This window comes from Salvia splendens, chromosome 5 (assembly GCF_004379255.2).
Source record: "Salvia splendens isolate huo1 chromosome 5, SspV2, whole genome shotgun sequence".
Classification (NCBI taxonomy): Eukaryota; Viridiplantae; Streptophyta; class Magnoliopsida; order Lamiales; family Lamiaceae; genus Salvia; species Salvia splendens.
In genome coordinates, this window is record NC_056036.1 from 26,424,043 (window position 1) to 26,440,856 (window position 16,814).

At 38.9% G+C, this 16,814-nt stretch overlaps 1 protein-coding gene across 1 annotated transcript; it reads right to left on the minus strand.

Annotated features, from left to right (window-relative positions):
- Positions 1-5,115: 5,115 nt before the first annotated feature.
- LOC121803232 (ER lumen protein-retaining receptor erd-2.2-like) lies at positions 5,116-7,256 on the minus strand. Its single transcript, XM_042202921.1, has 6 exons — positions 6,996-7,256; positions 6,513-6,712; positions 5,793-5,933; positions 5,572-5,652; positions 5,349-5,473; positions 5,116-5,253 (listed from the first exon to the last, which is right to left on the minus strand). Exons 1-6 carry the CDS (start codon positions 7,216-7,218, stop codon positions 5,205-5,207), a joined length of 819 nt encoding a protein of 272 aa, XP_042058855.1. The 5' UTR covers positions 7,219-7,256; the 3' UTR covers positions 5,116-5,204.
- Positions 7,257-16,814: the final 9,558 nt, after the last annotated feature.

Here is a 16,814-nt window from a genome sequence, read left to right on the forward strand (position 1 = left end):
CCTCTGCTGGCCCCAATTCCATAGCAATGTCAGCAGTCTCAAGTATACCTCCATTCTCCTGATCTTGCTTCCTCTTCCAGGAATAGCAATTCTTTTTTATATGGCCCGGTTTATTGCAGTAGAGGCAACTCCTCGTCTCCTTACCCCCGCTATCTTTAACCTTCTGAGATTGTTGTTTCTGGCCAGTTGAATGCTCATTCTTTTTCTTTTTACCCTTAAATTATTGATGTTAAGAGCCTGACTGCTAGCTTCTTGCCTCCCAACAGTAGAAATTTTTGTAATTCCTTTGCCTTCAAAGCACATTGAACTTCCTCCATGGTAATCCCAGATTCCCAGTCATACAATATGGCATCTTTGAGTTGATCAAATGACGCAGGCAAGGCATTCAACAAGATAATAGCCTTGTCTTCGTCCTCCATCTTGACACTTATATTTTTGAGGTCATCAATGGCCTTGTTCAACTCATCCAATTGCTCGGTGATCGATTTGTCGTCGAAAATCTTGTGCGAATACAATTTCTCTTCATGTACAAACGATTCACCAACGAATTAGTCATGTACAGCGTCTCCAATTTCCCCCAAATACCAGCTGCAGTTGTCTCCTATGAGACCTCCCGCAGCACTTTATCCGCAAGATTCAAAACCAGAACATTGTAAGCTCGATCTGCCATTTCCTTGTTCTTGGCCACATCTTTGGCGTCGGGCTCTGCCTCTTCCTTATCCTTGGCCACAACTGGATCGAGAGCACCGCTTAAACCTGGTTATATCATCATCGCGCACATTTTGATCCTCCACAATACGAAATCATTTCTCTCCGTGAATTTCTCAACCTCGTATCTAGCCATCGCCATCGATCCGCCTCCGGTGCTTGATTCCCACAAAAACGGCACCACTTGTTAGGCTCTGAGACATAATCGATGAATGGCAAAACAAATAAGACGATGCACAAACAGATTACGTGGTTCGGCACGTATGCCTACATCCACGGAAGAAGAAGAACACTCTTTATTTCAGAGCGCACATACAAGAAAATAGACTCTCATATCGAGCACTCTCACTAATCTCAAGAAGAGCTAACCCTCAATCAATCACGCGTGTGTGTGTTTGTTACAACAGCAATATGCGTGTGTGTGTGTATGTGATACAATGAACGAGTTTAGCTGGAAGCTCAACCAGCTAACTACTTTTACAACGGCTAGTTTATTGTGTTCACACTTCAACACTTCACCATTCAACTGACTCGTGCAGCCACGCTCCATGTCTCGGCCAGAGTGAGAGAGAGAGAGAGAGAGAAATAGGCGAAGGAGGGAGTGTTGATTTTGGGAGAAGAATTTAGCAAACTTGGGTCTTTTAAAAGAAAACCACTTGAGCTGGGTTGGGTAGGGAATTGGGGGTGTGGAATTAAAATTGGAGCCTTTAGTTTCAAATTCAATATTTAATGGTATCGCAAAAATATTTGGATTTGGAATTGAATTGCAATTCTAAATCTTTCAATTCCACAATTTTAATTTAATATCAAAAGTAGAAAATTGGAATTCCAAATAATCATAAAATTACATTTCTTCTCTATATATCCATAACACACATTGCACACACTTCATTCACTACAAACATTTCACACACACTACACATGTTTCACACACTTCACATGCTACATACATTTACCATACACTACACACATTTCACACACCTAACACACACTACACACAATCTACACGCAGTTCACACACAACACACATTTCACATACTTTCACACACTACACACATTTCACATACTTTCACACAATAAACACATTTCACACACTTCACACACTACACACATTTCACACACTTCACACATTTCAAACACTACACGCATTTCACACACACTACACACATTTCACACACTACACACATTTCACACACACTACACACACTAACGCACTTCACACACTACACAAACTTTTGACAGTAAACACATTTCACACACTTCACACATTAAACACATTTCATACTTTTCAAGCATCCGATTTTAGGGAAAAATTCAGTTTTTAAATTTTCCAATCCGAACCGAATTGAAAAACTAAAATTTGTAAAAAGTTTAAATCAAACAAAATCGAAAAACTGAAAAATCAAACTAAATTTGAAATTTCAGTTTATGAATAATGTGTGTGTAGTGTGTGTGGTTTTTTGTAAAATTTGTGTAGTATGTGTAATGTGTGTGTGCAATGTGTGTAGTGTGTGCATTTTGTGTATACTTGATAGGGCTCGTTACAAGCATGGTTTTATAGGGGTTTATTACACTAACCAGGTTGATAATATGCGAAAAAGTAATGAATTTAAGTGTGTAGGAGCAAAAAGGTATTGAAGCGGAAAAGTGCAGGAACAACTTGATCAACTCAGAAAAGAAGCAAAAAAAAAGCCATAGCTGAAGGCAAATTAATCAGTTGGGGACAAGCAATGGAACCGGCTAGCCAGCAAGTTGATCAAGTGAAGTTCACCACGTGAGGACATGAAATGATGAGTCATAGGAGAGAGAAAGGAAGATGTCGTCTCAAGGGCATTAATGTCAAGGCCATCCTATAAAGAGGGGAGAGAATGCACATAATGGGAGTTCCTTTTACGTTAGTTCTTAGAGAGTCTGCAATCATCATCATCAGTCACTACACACTTAAGTTCATAGCATGGAGCAAGGAAGCTAGGAGCCACTGGAGTCTACGTTCTACCATTACATCCCTCTCTTCTTCCTCATCAAGAGAGGAGAGAGCTAGATCTTCCAAGAGCTTTTTCATCGTTTGTGTTTCCTTACACTCCGAGGGGTCAAAACATTGTTACTTTGTTTTTCCTGGTTTATCTTTCTGACCCTTAGTTGTTTTGATGTTTTGCTTTTAGTTAACTCTAGTTATCTTCCGTTTGTTGATCAATATTAGCATCTGAGTTCAGAATTCTATTTTTGTTTTGGTTATTGAAGATCGTTTATGAAATGGAGTTTTTAATGCAAAGTTGTTTTGGATCTGATGTTTTCTGATTTCGTTTCTTTTGCCTAGTTTTAGTTACGTTCTGAGTTGAAGTTTAGATTTGCTTTATTTAATTATTTAAGTTTAGATCTGAGTTTGAGATGGAGTTGCGATGCATGCTGGTTTGCAGTTGATGATTTATGAGTTAAGATTCTGTTCTGATTACTGTTCGCCGTTCTGTTTGCTATTTCTCGAAGTTAGATCTGAGTTATAGTTCGTCAACTTGCATGAGATTAGGATAGATGTTATAGATCTGCTTTATTTATGTTCGGTTTGCATAGATCTATGTTTAATTTGTCTGTTTCCTGTTTCATGATAGCTGCTCTGTTTAGATTTACCGTAGTTGCTTTCATTTAGTTGCTTAGCGAAGAAGAAGGTCATAGTTCCTTAGAGTAGCAGTCCTTGTCACCTTTTCATTGTTTTCAGCTTTTAGTAGTGCGTTAGTTTTGTCAGTGGTCCCCAATTACTTTTACAGAAGTACTTTTCCATCCTTAGTTTAGTTGATCAATCCAGCATGTTACTTAGTTTTGAGTACGCCTAGTCTAGTTGATCAGTTTAGTATTTAGTCCAATTCTTAACCCACTGGAAAGCGTGGCCACAGCCGAAACCTCCCAATGTCCTAAACACAGCTAAACACGCCTCTGTCCCTGAGGGATTCGACCCTTACTTCTCTTTACTAGTTTATAGTATAGTGTGCAACGTGTGGAGTGTGTTGTTTTTTTTTGGTTTTTTTGTTCTTTTTTGTTTTAAATAAACTCCTATATAAAGGAAGAAATTATAAATGATGTCAAGAGGGCTCGAACTCGACACCTCATAAAATAATGTCTAAATTCTTTGCCTCTAGGACAAAGACTCTGGACTGTGGAGTGTGTTTTGTTTATAGTGTGTTTAATGCATGTGCAATGTGTTTAGTGTGTGTATATTTGTTTGTAGTGTGTATAGAGTGTGCAGTTTGTATATATTGTGAGCACTAATGTAGCGACCCACTTTCCGTGCCTTGATTTTTCTTGATTACGTGGAAATTTAATTATTGTGTAATTATTTTCCATTTATTGGAAATGTTCTTATTTGATTAATTGTGACTTGTGTATAATTATTTAGGAGGAAATTAAAGTCCATTTAATTTCTTAAGTGTTATAGTCATTATTTGGGACCATGCAAAACTTTTCTAGCCATTTAGAGGTGATTTTCGACCCCTGTAGGAGAAGAACTATTCTTTCTTGAATTTAATATTTTGCTTTGGGATATTTAACCATATTAATCCAAATATTCCCCTATTTTCTTTGTGGGAATTTTCGACCTTTTCTTTATTCATGGAATTTTCAAATTCTCTAATGCTCTTGAGAGAGAAATTATTTTTGCGCATTTGAATTTAAAATTCCTTGTGCATATGTTACTTAATTAAATCCAATCATATCTATTTAAATTAGAATTTGACTCTTTCCTTGTTATGAGAGCCCCATTATTTTCGCCCAACATGCCTATTAATTCCTTTTTGGAATTTATTTTTTGATTCCTTCTTTACTCCCCAAAGTACACAAGTTGATGATATGCCTTACACAGGGAAAAATAAAAGTGAAATCTTTCAATATCTTTTATTAAGAATTGTTTTACTGAATTGGAACATTTTCTTTATTTATAAGGATAAGAAAATTGAACTCGATTGAATATTTCGTTACAAACAATTCATTCGGTAAGATTTGGAGTTTCAAAACAAAATCAAGAACATATTTTTAACATGACTGTCAATGCACAAATCAACCCTGGCTTTATTTGCAAATTGACTATGAAATAATTGTGAGTGATGTTTAAGTACATTTTTAAAAATAATTGTTAAATAATGCACGAACCGTGGCTGTATTTGCAATTTGACCATCAAAACTATGTCCATAATAGAAGGTCCAATCATAAGCCTCCATTTTCCTATTAATAATCAATCTTTTACAACTAAAACTAAAGAACGACACTAATATAGCTAGATTTAATCCATTTTTTAGAAATGTGAACAAACAAGAGACAATAAAACAGAGAAAACAAGAATTCTACAACCAACCAAATGGAATAAAAAGTACAAGGAGAGTTGCATATTTTTTTTGTCTACATTTTTCAGCTAAATATGGCAGTGCTAAAACAGCGGCTTATCTAGAGAAAAGTAAGTTAAGTCAATTTTGATACCTATTTTGTTGCAACTTTAGATTGTATTAGCTGGTTAGACCACTCCAGAAGGAAGGCGTAACACAAGCTGACCACCAAAAACGCTGCAGGTAAAAGAAGCATGTTTGGTGCATTAATATAATGCATTTGGGGAATATGTGCACATACACACACTAGCAATGGTAGAAAGGATGCATACCTTTCGATATAGTAATAACAAAAATCAGCAAGAATGAAAGTTTGAACAATTTCAGAAATAAGAACCATTGATGGCCAAAGACCGTAACCCAGTGCCACGATGAGATGACCTCGACTGTCCACAACCTGCCAAATGTAATTAATATAGGGATGAGAATATAATATGTAATTAGGTAAGAATCACAGCACGAATTTTGCATTCTGCAAAAGTTCAAGCATAAAACCTGAAGGACCCAGTGAGCACAGCTCAAGAACCTCGCAACACCCAATGCAAAAACATAATGAGCTGTGAAGGGTTCAACAATCTGCAAGACGAACATTACAGAATCATTCATTATGTCTGTCCAAACCCATAACAAATGCTCACAATAAGATTCTACCTTGGTGTTGAACCATTCATTTTGTCTGTCCAAACCCATAACAAATGCTCACAATAAAATTCTACCTTGGTGTTTTGCATGACACGCAGTTGCGGTAGCACAGAAACAGCTTCAAGATACACACAAAAAGCCCAGAAAATCCTGTTAATTAGGTGGTGTGACGTAGATGGGCGAATCACTAAAGCTAAAACAGCACAAGGGGCCAGCTGCACAAGCATGAGAATCTCTCTATCAGAAGGTGAACTGTACAATTTGAACAAACGTGTAAATACATATTGACAGACATTGGATATGATAATTGAATTCATATTCAACAAAGTTCAACTTCTTAAGCTATGACTACGTAACGAAACTGCAAGTTGAACTTTGGTTGTCCCAACAGTAGCATGTATGACATATGCTAGGCATTTCAGGCATCTTAGAAGGCCGTTTTGAATTAGTTACACATCATTCATTTCTATTTATATGGAGAAGAAAAAATGGGAAAGAAGAAAAAAGAAGAAAAATATATGAGAAATAAATCAAATATTTTATTGAAGAAGAAAGAGTAAATAGACTAAAATGCCCTTCATGGACTTGGGGGTATTTTCTGCAGTGAAAAAGTAGCTCAAACTATATTTCATCTCAGAAGATATTTTACTTTGGCGAAGTTCGCGCACTAAAAAAAATGTTCCCTCTCAAATATATCCATGTAGATAATGTTGAGTGAAAAATGGTTATTTAATGAAGTTACTTACAATTAGGCTCGTGTTGAGTAAAAAATTGATATTTGTAAAACAGCTTACCACGTAGTGTTGCATAAAATTGTCTTTATCTGCCATATAACTTGACGTCAATTTAAATCTGATCATATAAATAACCCACAAGGTAGTAGCCAGGGTAGCCAGGTCGAGCACAGTATGTATGTCATATTCCATAACAAAGCTGCAATACAATCTAACAGCCAAAAAGATTGCTGTTAGCTCCTGCGATTTGAGTGACAGTCCTGACACAAGATAATAGTGTAGAAATGGAGCGAATCAGCACCAACCGACGAGGCTAAAATAAAATTCAAATTTATATTTATATTATTATTATTATTATCTAAAATTTGACAAAACTTTCCAGCTCGTAACTCTGTCTTGATTTTATTTATATTATCGCTTTTTATTCGAAAACCGATGTCTTTCAGCATCATCATAACATAAAATAACAAGAAAATGAACTATTTTATACCCTTAATCAACACAACGAGGAGAATAAAAATAAAAATTTAAGAAACGTCGAACCAGCGCATGTCTTCTCCTTCATCAATTTATAAATAAGAACGGAAATTCCAATCGAGTGGACAGCTTCCGCAGCAACAAATAGATTATCGTGATCGTTCACAATAGCGCGGAGGGTAAAGAGCGTCGTCATGCCGGTGATAATGGCGAGAAACGCCTTCACCTTCGATGGTTGCCGCCGCACCCACGCCGCCAGGGACTGGATCGGCCTCTTCGGTCGCCTCATCGTCGGATTAATTCTCTCTATGATTTTGAGGTGAAGAAATGGAATTTAATTTTAGGTTTCAAACAAATCATTTTTTTACTTTTCCTCATTTGCGTTTCAGCGTTTATTTATCAATTTGTTATTTCATGAAAAAATTGAATGGAGGTGAGAGATTATATTTATTATAGTAGTACTAGTAATTTTTTATGCAGTTATGTACTTATCCTTTGAGTGAATTATATTTTTAAATAAAGATTTTAAACAATATATTAACCACAAAAATCATTATATATTATGGATCCCATAATCCACTACCACTACTCTTATCACATTTTTCTCTTATTCTCCTACTCTATCAATCACAAATTAGAACTCATGTTATTTCAAACGAACAAAATTATACCCATACCACTTACGTCTACTTTTTATTTGAATACAGACAAAACAAAAGATCTTTGAATGAAAATACTAAATACGATTATCATTCTTAAACTAAAGTGATCAGCTCAAAAATATGAAAATTTTGAAAAGTTATTAAGCCAAAATTAAAAAACTATCATATTAGTAAAATCCCTAATAAAAACTAAAAAATATTTGGAAAAAAACAATTTTCTTCTTTCTAGATCTACTCGAAATAAAATACTCCCTTCATTCATTGTTAATAGAGACATTTCTTTTCGGCACGGAGTTTAAGAATAGTGTGTTAAATGGATGGTGGAAAAAATAAGAGAGAGTTAAGTAAGAGAGATGAATAGACAATAAAGTAAAAAGAAGAATTAATTTTTGCTAAAAATAGAAATGACTCAATTAACTTGAAACTTCCCAAAATAGAAAAATGACTCTATTAACATGGAATGGAGGGAGTAATATTTTATAATTAGAGTTTAATATATTTAATCTTTAAATAGTATTTTATTGATGTGATCATGGCGGTCGGGTCCGAGGAAGAAGAAAACTCAAGTCCGTTGAAGACACTTGGAAGGCTTAGAACACATTAAATGTCAAAGGAAGAGGCGAGAACAAGACCCGGGATCGGATTCTAGGGGCGCCACCAATTTCAGGTGGCTCACTCTCAAGTCTACCTCCCCGGAGTCAAACTCCTGCGGCCTACAGAGACTCCGAGTGACCGGGTGTCTTCGTGCCACGCTCACCCGGTCCAGGTGAAAAGCTTGGGATGTCCAGACAGGGTGAGCGGGCCGGGTGGATAAGGAGCTATACCCACCCGACTCAGGTAAAAATTTGCCTGGCGCGTGTTGAAGGTAGAGAGTGTGAGCGGTCCGGGAGGCTCTGCCGCTACTCCCATAAAATAGACCCCGTGGCTGATTTTATCATTCAGAGTTTGATGAATATGATTGTATCTCCTCAGTTCCTCTTTTGATAGGGTTGGTGATACGCTCAGATTTTGCACTGTTTAAATGCCCCTGTAGCGGTCAGCTTCGGAAAATAGAGCTGAAAAGAAAAACACGCCCAGCAACCACTGGAGTGTGCGCAACTGCCGCTGATTTAGATACTGAAGCTATGGAATGATGGTCAGCGATAGCTGAACATTGTGCAGCGGCCCGCTGAAAAACGCGTCACATAGAAATCGCCCAATTTTCTCTCCAAGACTTACTATACTATACTGAAGATTTTTCATATTATCAGACACAACTTGAAGGCTATAAATAACTCCTCAAAGCTTCATCAAAGAGGACCTTTGCTCAAAATGGTCAAAACAGAGGCAGACAATTGGGGTCGGTGGAAGAGGCAGTTCTTTAGTTAGAAAGCCAAGCTTAAACATCTGCTTCTCTAGCAAATGCAATACCTCCTTCTTCCATTCACTCATCAAAAAGAATAATGTCTGTAATTAAATCGCGTTCTTGTGCGGGGACAACGTGCAAGTTATAAGGGACCCAAGGGAGATCATTGACAAATTTGTGGAGTACTACTCAATCTTGTTTGGAGTCAACAAGGAGGCCGAGCCCATCAACTTTGAGATCATACAAAATGGTTACACACTCAGTACAGATGAATCATGGGAGCTCATTAAGATTGTTACGGATGCTGAAATCAAAGAGGCAGTCTTTGACATCGAAAGCGACAAGGCTCCAGGCCCGGATGGATACACAACTGCTTTCTATAAGAAGTCTTAGGACATTGATGGAAAAGATGTCATTGAAGCCGTCAAGGAATTCAGGAACCGCAAATTGTTGAGAAGGTTCAACACTACATTGGTATCACTTTTCCCAAATACGTCGTTCAATCCAAAAAGTCAGAGACTACCAACCAATCCCATGTCGTAATGTGATATACAAGGTAATCACAAAAATCATCTCCAAAAGAATGGTTGTCATTCTGCCCAAACTAGTCAATCAAGCGCAATCGGCATTCATTCGTGGGCGTAGTATAATGAACAACATTTACATAGCCCAAGAGATGTTACGAGACTACATGGTAAAGAGATCTACACCGCGACGCGCGGCCAAAATCGATCTCAGAAAGGCATATGACACGGTCAACTGGAACTTTTTGAGAGAAGTCATGTGTGGGCTCAAGTTCCATCCTATTTTTATTGAGTGGATAATGGAGTGCGTCACAACACCATCATTCTCTATTGCGATACACGGGAGCCCGCATGGCTTCTTCCCCGGCAAAAGAGGACTACGTCAAGGAGATCCTATGTCACCATACCTCTTTATCTTATGCATCGAATACCTCTCAAGGCGTTTAGCTATTAGAACAGCCAAGGACTGCCTATCATGTACCTCGAAGTTCCTTAAACTCAATGAAGATTAAAGCAGCGCATTACTCACCCTTGGTCGACAAGATCACTTCACAAAGAAATGGACAGACAAAAACCTTTCTTATGCAAGAAAAACCGAGCTTATCATATCTGTTTTGCAAGGGGTCAAATGTTATTGGCTCCAAGTGTTCCCTCTCCGTGGGACGGTCATCAGCCGAATTACCCTGATTGCACGACAGTTTCTTTGGGGTTCGAAGCAAGCACCAATTGGATGGCATAACCTTCGTATGCCTAATGAGGAAGGCGGCTTGGGACTCCAAAATCTTAAAGAATGGAATACTGCTCTCCTCTCAAAGGTTCTTTGGAACATCTTCTCCAAAACGGACTCACTCTAGATTAAGTGGGTACATAATGTATAAATTGGAAGAAGAGGATTTCGGAACTGGAATGCAAGGAAGCGAGACCCTCCCATCATCAATGCAATTATCACCACTCGAGATAGAATGCTCCAGAGTATGCCGAGAGAAGAGGTGGCAATATTTCTAGGGACATGGTTCCAGTCCAAGGGCTCATCAGAAGCGTATGAATGGTTCCTGGCAAAGGGAGAGCACAAATTTCGGCCGAAACATGTGTGGAAGGGGTACATACCTCCAAAGTACTCCTTCACTACCTGGCATGCTATTAAAGGAAGACACCCCACGCGTGACAGACTTACATACCTTGATATTGACCGGGTATGCCCATTGTGTAATGTAGAACCGGAATCTGCTGGCCATCTGTTCGTTAAGTGTGACAAAACAAGAACAATTTGGCTACATGTGAAGACATGGATAGGAATCCCAAGGCCGCTCACAACTATATCCAGTGCAATAAAATGGATGGCTCGGGAAAGGGTCGGATCAGCAGTAAAAAAGAAAGTCAAATGGATAGCCTCGCCGCACTTGTTAGTCTCACTTGGAAAGCCAGAAATGCGCTTATCTTTAATAACAAACCGTTTGATCTGGGACGTTTACTTTTTGAGGTAAAAGGGTAACTTATGCTACCCTTACTCTTTATTTCATGAAGATTTTGTTGTATCAGCTTTAGCCCATTAACAGTTTGTGTAATAAGATGGGTCCCAAGGTCGTTGCCTTGGTGTGTGAGTATGCCATTGCCAAAGGAGAATTTCCCTTGGTAGGATGACCCTTAATTTGGGACAATTGTTTAATGAACGGTTCATTTGTTTCGGACTCGCTGGGATGAACATACGAGGGACTGGCCCTCCAAGTTTCCCACAATCCAAATGTACCAACCCTAGGAAGCTTACACTTTCCTGGTGCAGCAAATATGAAAAGAATCGCTAGTCCGTATCGCCGTTATCTTGGGTCATTTCGGAGGTACGGACTCTCCTATAGCGAAGAAGGTCACTAGTTTTCTGAGCATGCCGGTATAGGTAAAGTATTTAAGTGATATACAAAAGCTCCGCAGGGCCCAATATGCCCATTCATCCGAGCCATTACAGTTTGTCCAAGCCGAACGAGTACTCTTTTCCCTCTTGAGGATTTTATCACATTAGGTTTTTCCTCGAGAGGTTTTAATGAGGCCCGACCTCCACCTCTGGAGGATCCTTTTTTTTAGATTAGGGGTCGGTCCGGACTATCTCACATAGGTATGCCTATGTTATCTTGTAAACCTCATCATGGCAAGGACGATTATCTAATCCATTAGGCTTTCTAGGGACTCCATCTCTAGAATGAGTTGGTGTTGTACATTGGCTTGATATAAGCCCTTGGGTATGCCCAAGTTTTGGTTTTTGTTATTCCCCACCCCATCTCGCTATTTTGACTAGTTGGTTGTATCCCTCGGGTATACCCGAGTTATGATTGTACTTTTATTTATTTTATTTGATTTATTTACACACCAAAAAAAGAGGACCTTTGCTGCATAATATTCCAGAGCACAATATTTGAGAGTTCCTTCCATTGTTCTTCATCGTTCAAGGACTTTGAAGCGTGGAATCAAGAGAATATCAAGGCTACGAGATTCAACATTTGGGTTTTATTATCTTAGTACTTATGTTTTCTATGTTTTCCATACAAATTATGGGTTTTTATTATTTCATTATGAGTAACTGAATTCATAGTAGTCTAGGGATATGTAACTAACGATTTTAGTTTATACAGTTCCTATTTATTTAATATCGTTTGTTCATTACTTGCTTCTATTCAAAGTGTTGGATAATGCTTCATGTTTGAGTGACACGTTCTTTGATAACTTATTGACTTGCAACATAATCGTGAGAGGAGGTTTGCTTGTTAGAAGAGCTTAGATAACGCTACAATTAATTTCTCTTAAAACGATACTTTTAATTTAGAGTGAGAATAATAGGAGTCTTAGGTGCTTTTGGGAGTTACAAATCTAGGATTGACACCCCTAGTGTATGTGATCTACTGATGCTCTTTTTATTAGCACAAAATAAACCTGCAAGTATATAGAGTATATATAGTATAGCTAAAGGTCAGTACCGGATATCGAACACAAGGAAAACAATCACAAATTGGCTACCTTCTACTAAGCTTCTTTCACTATTTAGAAAACCGAAGAATTTTGGAATTTTGAAAATAAAAACAGTTTGAAAGCAAATAAACAACTAATTGCAAGTAATTAAAGAGATAAAATATGAGAGATAAGGGAATTCCAGGAATGTGCTTTCACAGTTATGGTTATACAAATTCCTACTACAATACCCTAGCACAATCTTTACTTCGATAGAACAAGTCACATAAGTTTTGCCCATGCGGCACAAGCGTAGATTACTAACACTAGGGTTGTCAATCCTAGATCCGTAACTCCCAAAATATCTTAAGACCCTTATAAAGTCCCCACTCTCAATTAACAGTGTCGTTTAAGGGAAGCTAATTGTAGTTTCTACTAAGTGGACCTAACTCGCCAACCTCCTCTCACGATTATGTAGCAAGTTATATAAATTCATCACAGAATGTGTCATTCAAACGTGAAGGATTATCCAACAACTTAGGGAGAAACGAAGTAAAAACAAAACGGATATTAAATAGAAAACAGAATTATATAACCAAAGCGTTACTAACACATCCCTAGAATCCTATGAGTTTAGTTACACATGATTAAATAAGTTTAAAACATAGATTGTAGGGAACACAAAATGAAGATAAGTGCTAAAGAAAACAAAACCCAAAGGTTGAATTCTTGTAGCCTTGATCTTCTCTTGATTCCTTCTTCAACCCCTTGCAGAATAAAGAACTCTCAAATTTATGCTCTAGAATTAAATGGCAAAAAGAAGACCCTTAATGAAGAGGTTTGAGGGCGTATATATAGGGAAAAATCGAGCATCAACAAATAAGGTAAAAGTGGCTAAGTTTGGTAAATCTTGGGGAGAAAGTAGGTCAATTCTGAGCAACGCGTTTTCGCAGCGGGCCGCTGCACCTTGGGTAGCGGTCGCTACACTGTGTTGCAGCGGTCGCTGTGATTAATCCCGTAGCTTTGGAAACTCTTGGAGCAGTTGCTGGGCGTGTTCTTTGTTTCAGCATAACTTTCTTCGGAGCGGACCGCTAGTGGCTTAGCGGTCATTGGGCCCCAGCGGCCGCTGTATGAGTTCCAGCGGTCATTGGGCCGCAACTTCGACTTTTTGCTGTCTTTTTAGGCTGAAATATGCACATTTCTCACAAAACATGTCAAAATACCAAAATAGATAAAATATACAAAATATGGACATGAATTGTGGTTTTGTCATTAAAAATGGACCAAATAAAGGCCTTAAATAGTGTAAAATCCGAGCGTATCATCTACTTAGTGCTGCATAGGTAATATTTATGTGACTCGTTCTAGTTAAGTTTGAACTGTGATAGAGAGTTGTAGTTGAAACTTGTATAAACCATAACTGTGAAACCATATCCCTAGAATTCCCTTATCTCATCTGTTTTACGTTTTGCTTTCTTTATATTTCCAAGTTTTTAGTTTCTCATGTGTTAGTGTGTGTTTAGCTCAATGTATGTAGTGTGTAATAGTGTATTTATATTTGGTGTGTATTGTGTGCATTATGTGAATTATGTGTATGCGTGAATTATGTGTATTGTGTGTATTTTTTATATAGTATGTTGCTTGTGTTTTTTTGTATAGTGTATTAAATAGGAAGCAAACACACACCGAGGCAATTTCCTAGTTTACTAGAAATTAATTCTAAAGGGAACTACCGTGCGGTGTAGCTACGCAGTGGGACTGCCTACGACCCCCCAAATCCCTCATATATGGGCAGGGCAAGGAGGGAGAAAGCCAAAGAACAGATTAATATGGAGCCCTCTGCCGATCATTCTCAGCGGCCCGCTGAGCAGCAATCTAGCCCGCTGGACACTCCACTAACAGCCGAGCCAGAACCAACACCAGCGACTACTGCACCATTTGACAGCGGCCCGCTGGAAGAAATCCATGTAGGAATCAAATTAATGATTCACACAAATCATCACATAAATCACGGTTGATAAATATAAAGCGGAAGCGTACATGGATTCAAATTCATAGTATTTTATGTTCTTGATGATTATAAAGTACGAAAATAAGTCTTTCAAGTGTCAACGCTTTTACACAAAATGTGTTTTCTGTATTCTGTAACATTGATAGGAATGGGAATCTATCAATGTATTTATAGGTTGTACTTGTGGAACATAACCATGTATTTAGATAACAAGTCCCCAATTTTATTATAACTCTTTTTTTTCATCGAACACCTTCCCGGTGGAAGGTTTTAGTAGGTCCCTCGTCCCATATATATCATGAAAAAGAAACAGAATACAATCCCACACCCAAAAGTGGAGTGTCAAAGAAAAGACTCGTGGAGGGGTTACACACCTCTAACTATCCCCTTCCAAGATTCAAAAAAAGGCAAAGAAACAAAACCATTAGGTAAAACTGAAATTAGGCATGCCAATCAGATCTAAACGCGCTAAGGCTTTCACTCTTGCCGGGGCCGACTCCGCCGTAAACTTGGTTATCATATTGCTATTCTTCCCCATCGAAACCAAGTGATCTGCTGCTTTGTTCCCCTCTCTCCGTATGTGTGTTATCTTCCAAGTAGTGTCTGTAAGAGCCAACTTGATTCTTGCTATCATATGTCTCGTTCTTACCGGACCCAAACTGCCTTTCTCTATATATGACCTTAAACTTTCGGCATCTGTTTCAATCCAGATATGCTGAGTGTGACACTTTGCCATCAAAACTCCTTCCAACAGTGCCATCAGCCTCCCATCCTGATTCAACCTTCAAGGGAGTGCAGAAAGCCTCAACTATATCACCGAGGGAGTTGCGAAGCAACCCTCCCCCTCCTGCCCTGTTCGTGGACCCTTCTAAACCTCCATCCGTGTTCAGTTTCATCCATGGCTGTTCCGGCGGCCACCATTGCATTTTCTCTACTCTCTTGATCTTTGGTCGGCATGTTCCAGCAGCCTCCATCTTTTGATCACCCATATAATCCACTCTTGGCCCACACCTACTCCACTGTTCCGGGTCAAGGTGTCCTGCTAGCACCAGGTTCCTCAAATGAGCCGTGACTCTGCGGCAGACATTTTCCACCTTGAAGGTCAGCTCCCTGTGCACACAGCCATTTCTCTCTATCCATATGTACCATAATATCAAGCAAGGGATGAGATTACAGATGAGTTGCTTGTTCCTCTCACCAATATGTCTCTGCCACCACCTTAGCCTTATTTCCAGATTGTGTCCCGTCCCTCCATAAGCTGGTACTCGGGGGGAACCATTTCGCAAAGTGACTCCAAATCTCCCTTGCTGCTTCCCCATTCACGAACAGGTGTAGCCTTGATTCAGTGCCTGGTCTTTCACAGCAGCGACACATAGATGCCAAAGAAACCCCTCTCCATTGCAACTTCTCATCCACAGGGATCCGATTGGCCATAAGTCTCCATAAGAACACATAAATTGTAGGGTTGATCCCTTTGTCCCATATGATCTTGTACACTTCCATCTCTTCACCTATGTGTCGCACTTCCTCCCAGGCCGATGCAACTATGAAATTGCCATGCGGGGTCAGGTTCCATAATGCTGTGTCCTTTCCACTAGTATCTATAGGTAAAAGAACCCCCCACTCTTGCAGAAGGCCATTAATAGTTTCCTCGTTCCAGCCTGTGTCTGTCCAGAGGTCCTCCACCCAGATAAAGTCTGGAGTACCCTCCTTCAATTAGAGGTCCACTAGCGGTTGATCCTTCACCCATATATCCTCCCAAAAGTTTAATCTCCCCGTTCCCAGCAGCCAGCTAATTCTCCTCTGACATTTCAAACCTGCTTTATACATCCTCCTCCACGTTGGGCTGAACCAACCAGATAAATGAAGATGGATGCTGATCTTGACCAGTATTTTTTATGCATATACTCTGCCCATAATGAGTTCCTTTCCCGAAATCTCCACCAAAGCTTAAAGCTAAAAGCCTCCACTGTGTCTATCATCCGTCGCAATCCAAATCCTCCTTCTGAAGTCGGCCTGCACACGTCCATCCATTTTATCTAGTGTGTTTTGGAGGAGGTGTTGCAAGATCCCCAAAAGAATCTAGCCAGTACTTGTTCCACCATTTTAAGGGCTCCTTTTGTCGGCTCGAGAACCTGAAAAATATGTATGGGTATTCCCCCGAGAATGCTTTTTATTAATGTTAGCCTCCCTCCGAAGGATAGCTGTCTATGATACCAGCTATTGATCTTTTCAGAGATTTTGTCCCTGATGAATAAGTATACGTTCATTTTGTTTCGACCACGGAAGATAGGGACTCCGAGATATTATAACTCTATTTTCACCCATAACAAAATTAAAGTTATCCAAAGTACTATCTGTATAATAGTCCTTATACTTTCGTAGATGATCGTTTGCCCCTACACGTTA

Bases quoted from the DNA above. Each gene is read 5' to 3' on its own strand.
- LOC121803232 (XM_042202921.1), bottom strand. From the start codon at position 7,218: ATGAGGCGACCGAAGAGGCCGATCCAGTCCCTGGCGGCGTGGGTGCGG. The intron at 5,934-6,512 runs GTAAGCTGTTTT...ATGCTTGTGCAG, and splicing joins ATTTTATGCAACACTACGTG to CTGGCCCCTTGTGCTGTTTT. The intron at 5,254-5,348 runs GTATGCATCCTT...TTTTACCTGCAG, and splicing joins TGTTATTACTATATCGAAAG to CGTTTTTGGTGGTCAGCTTG.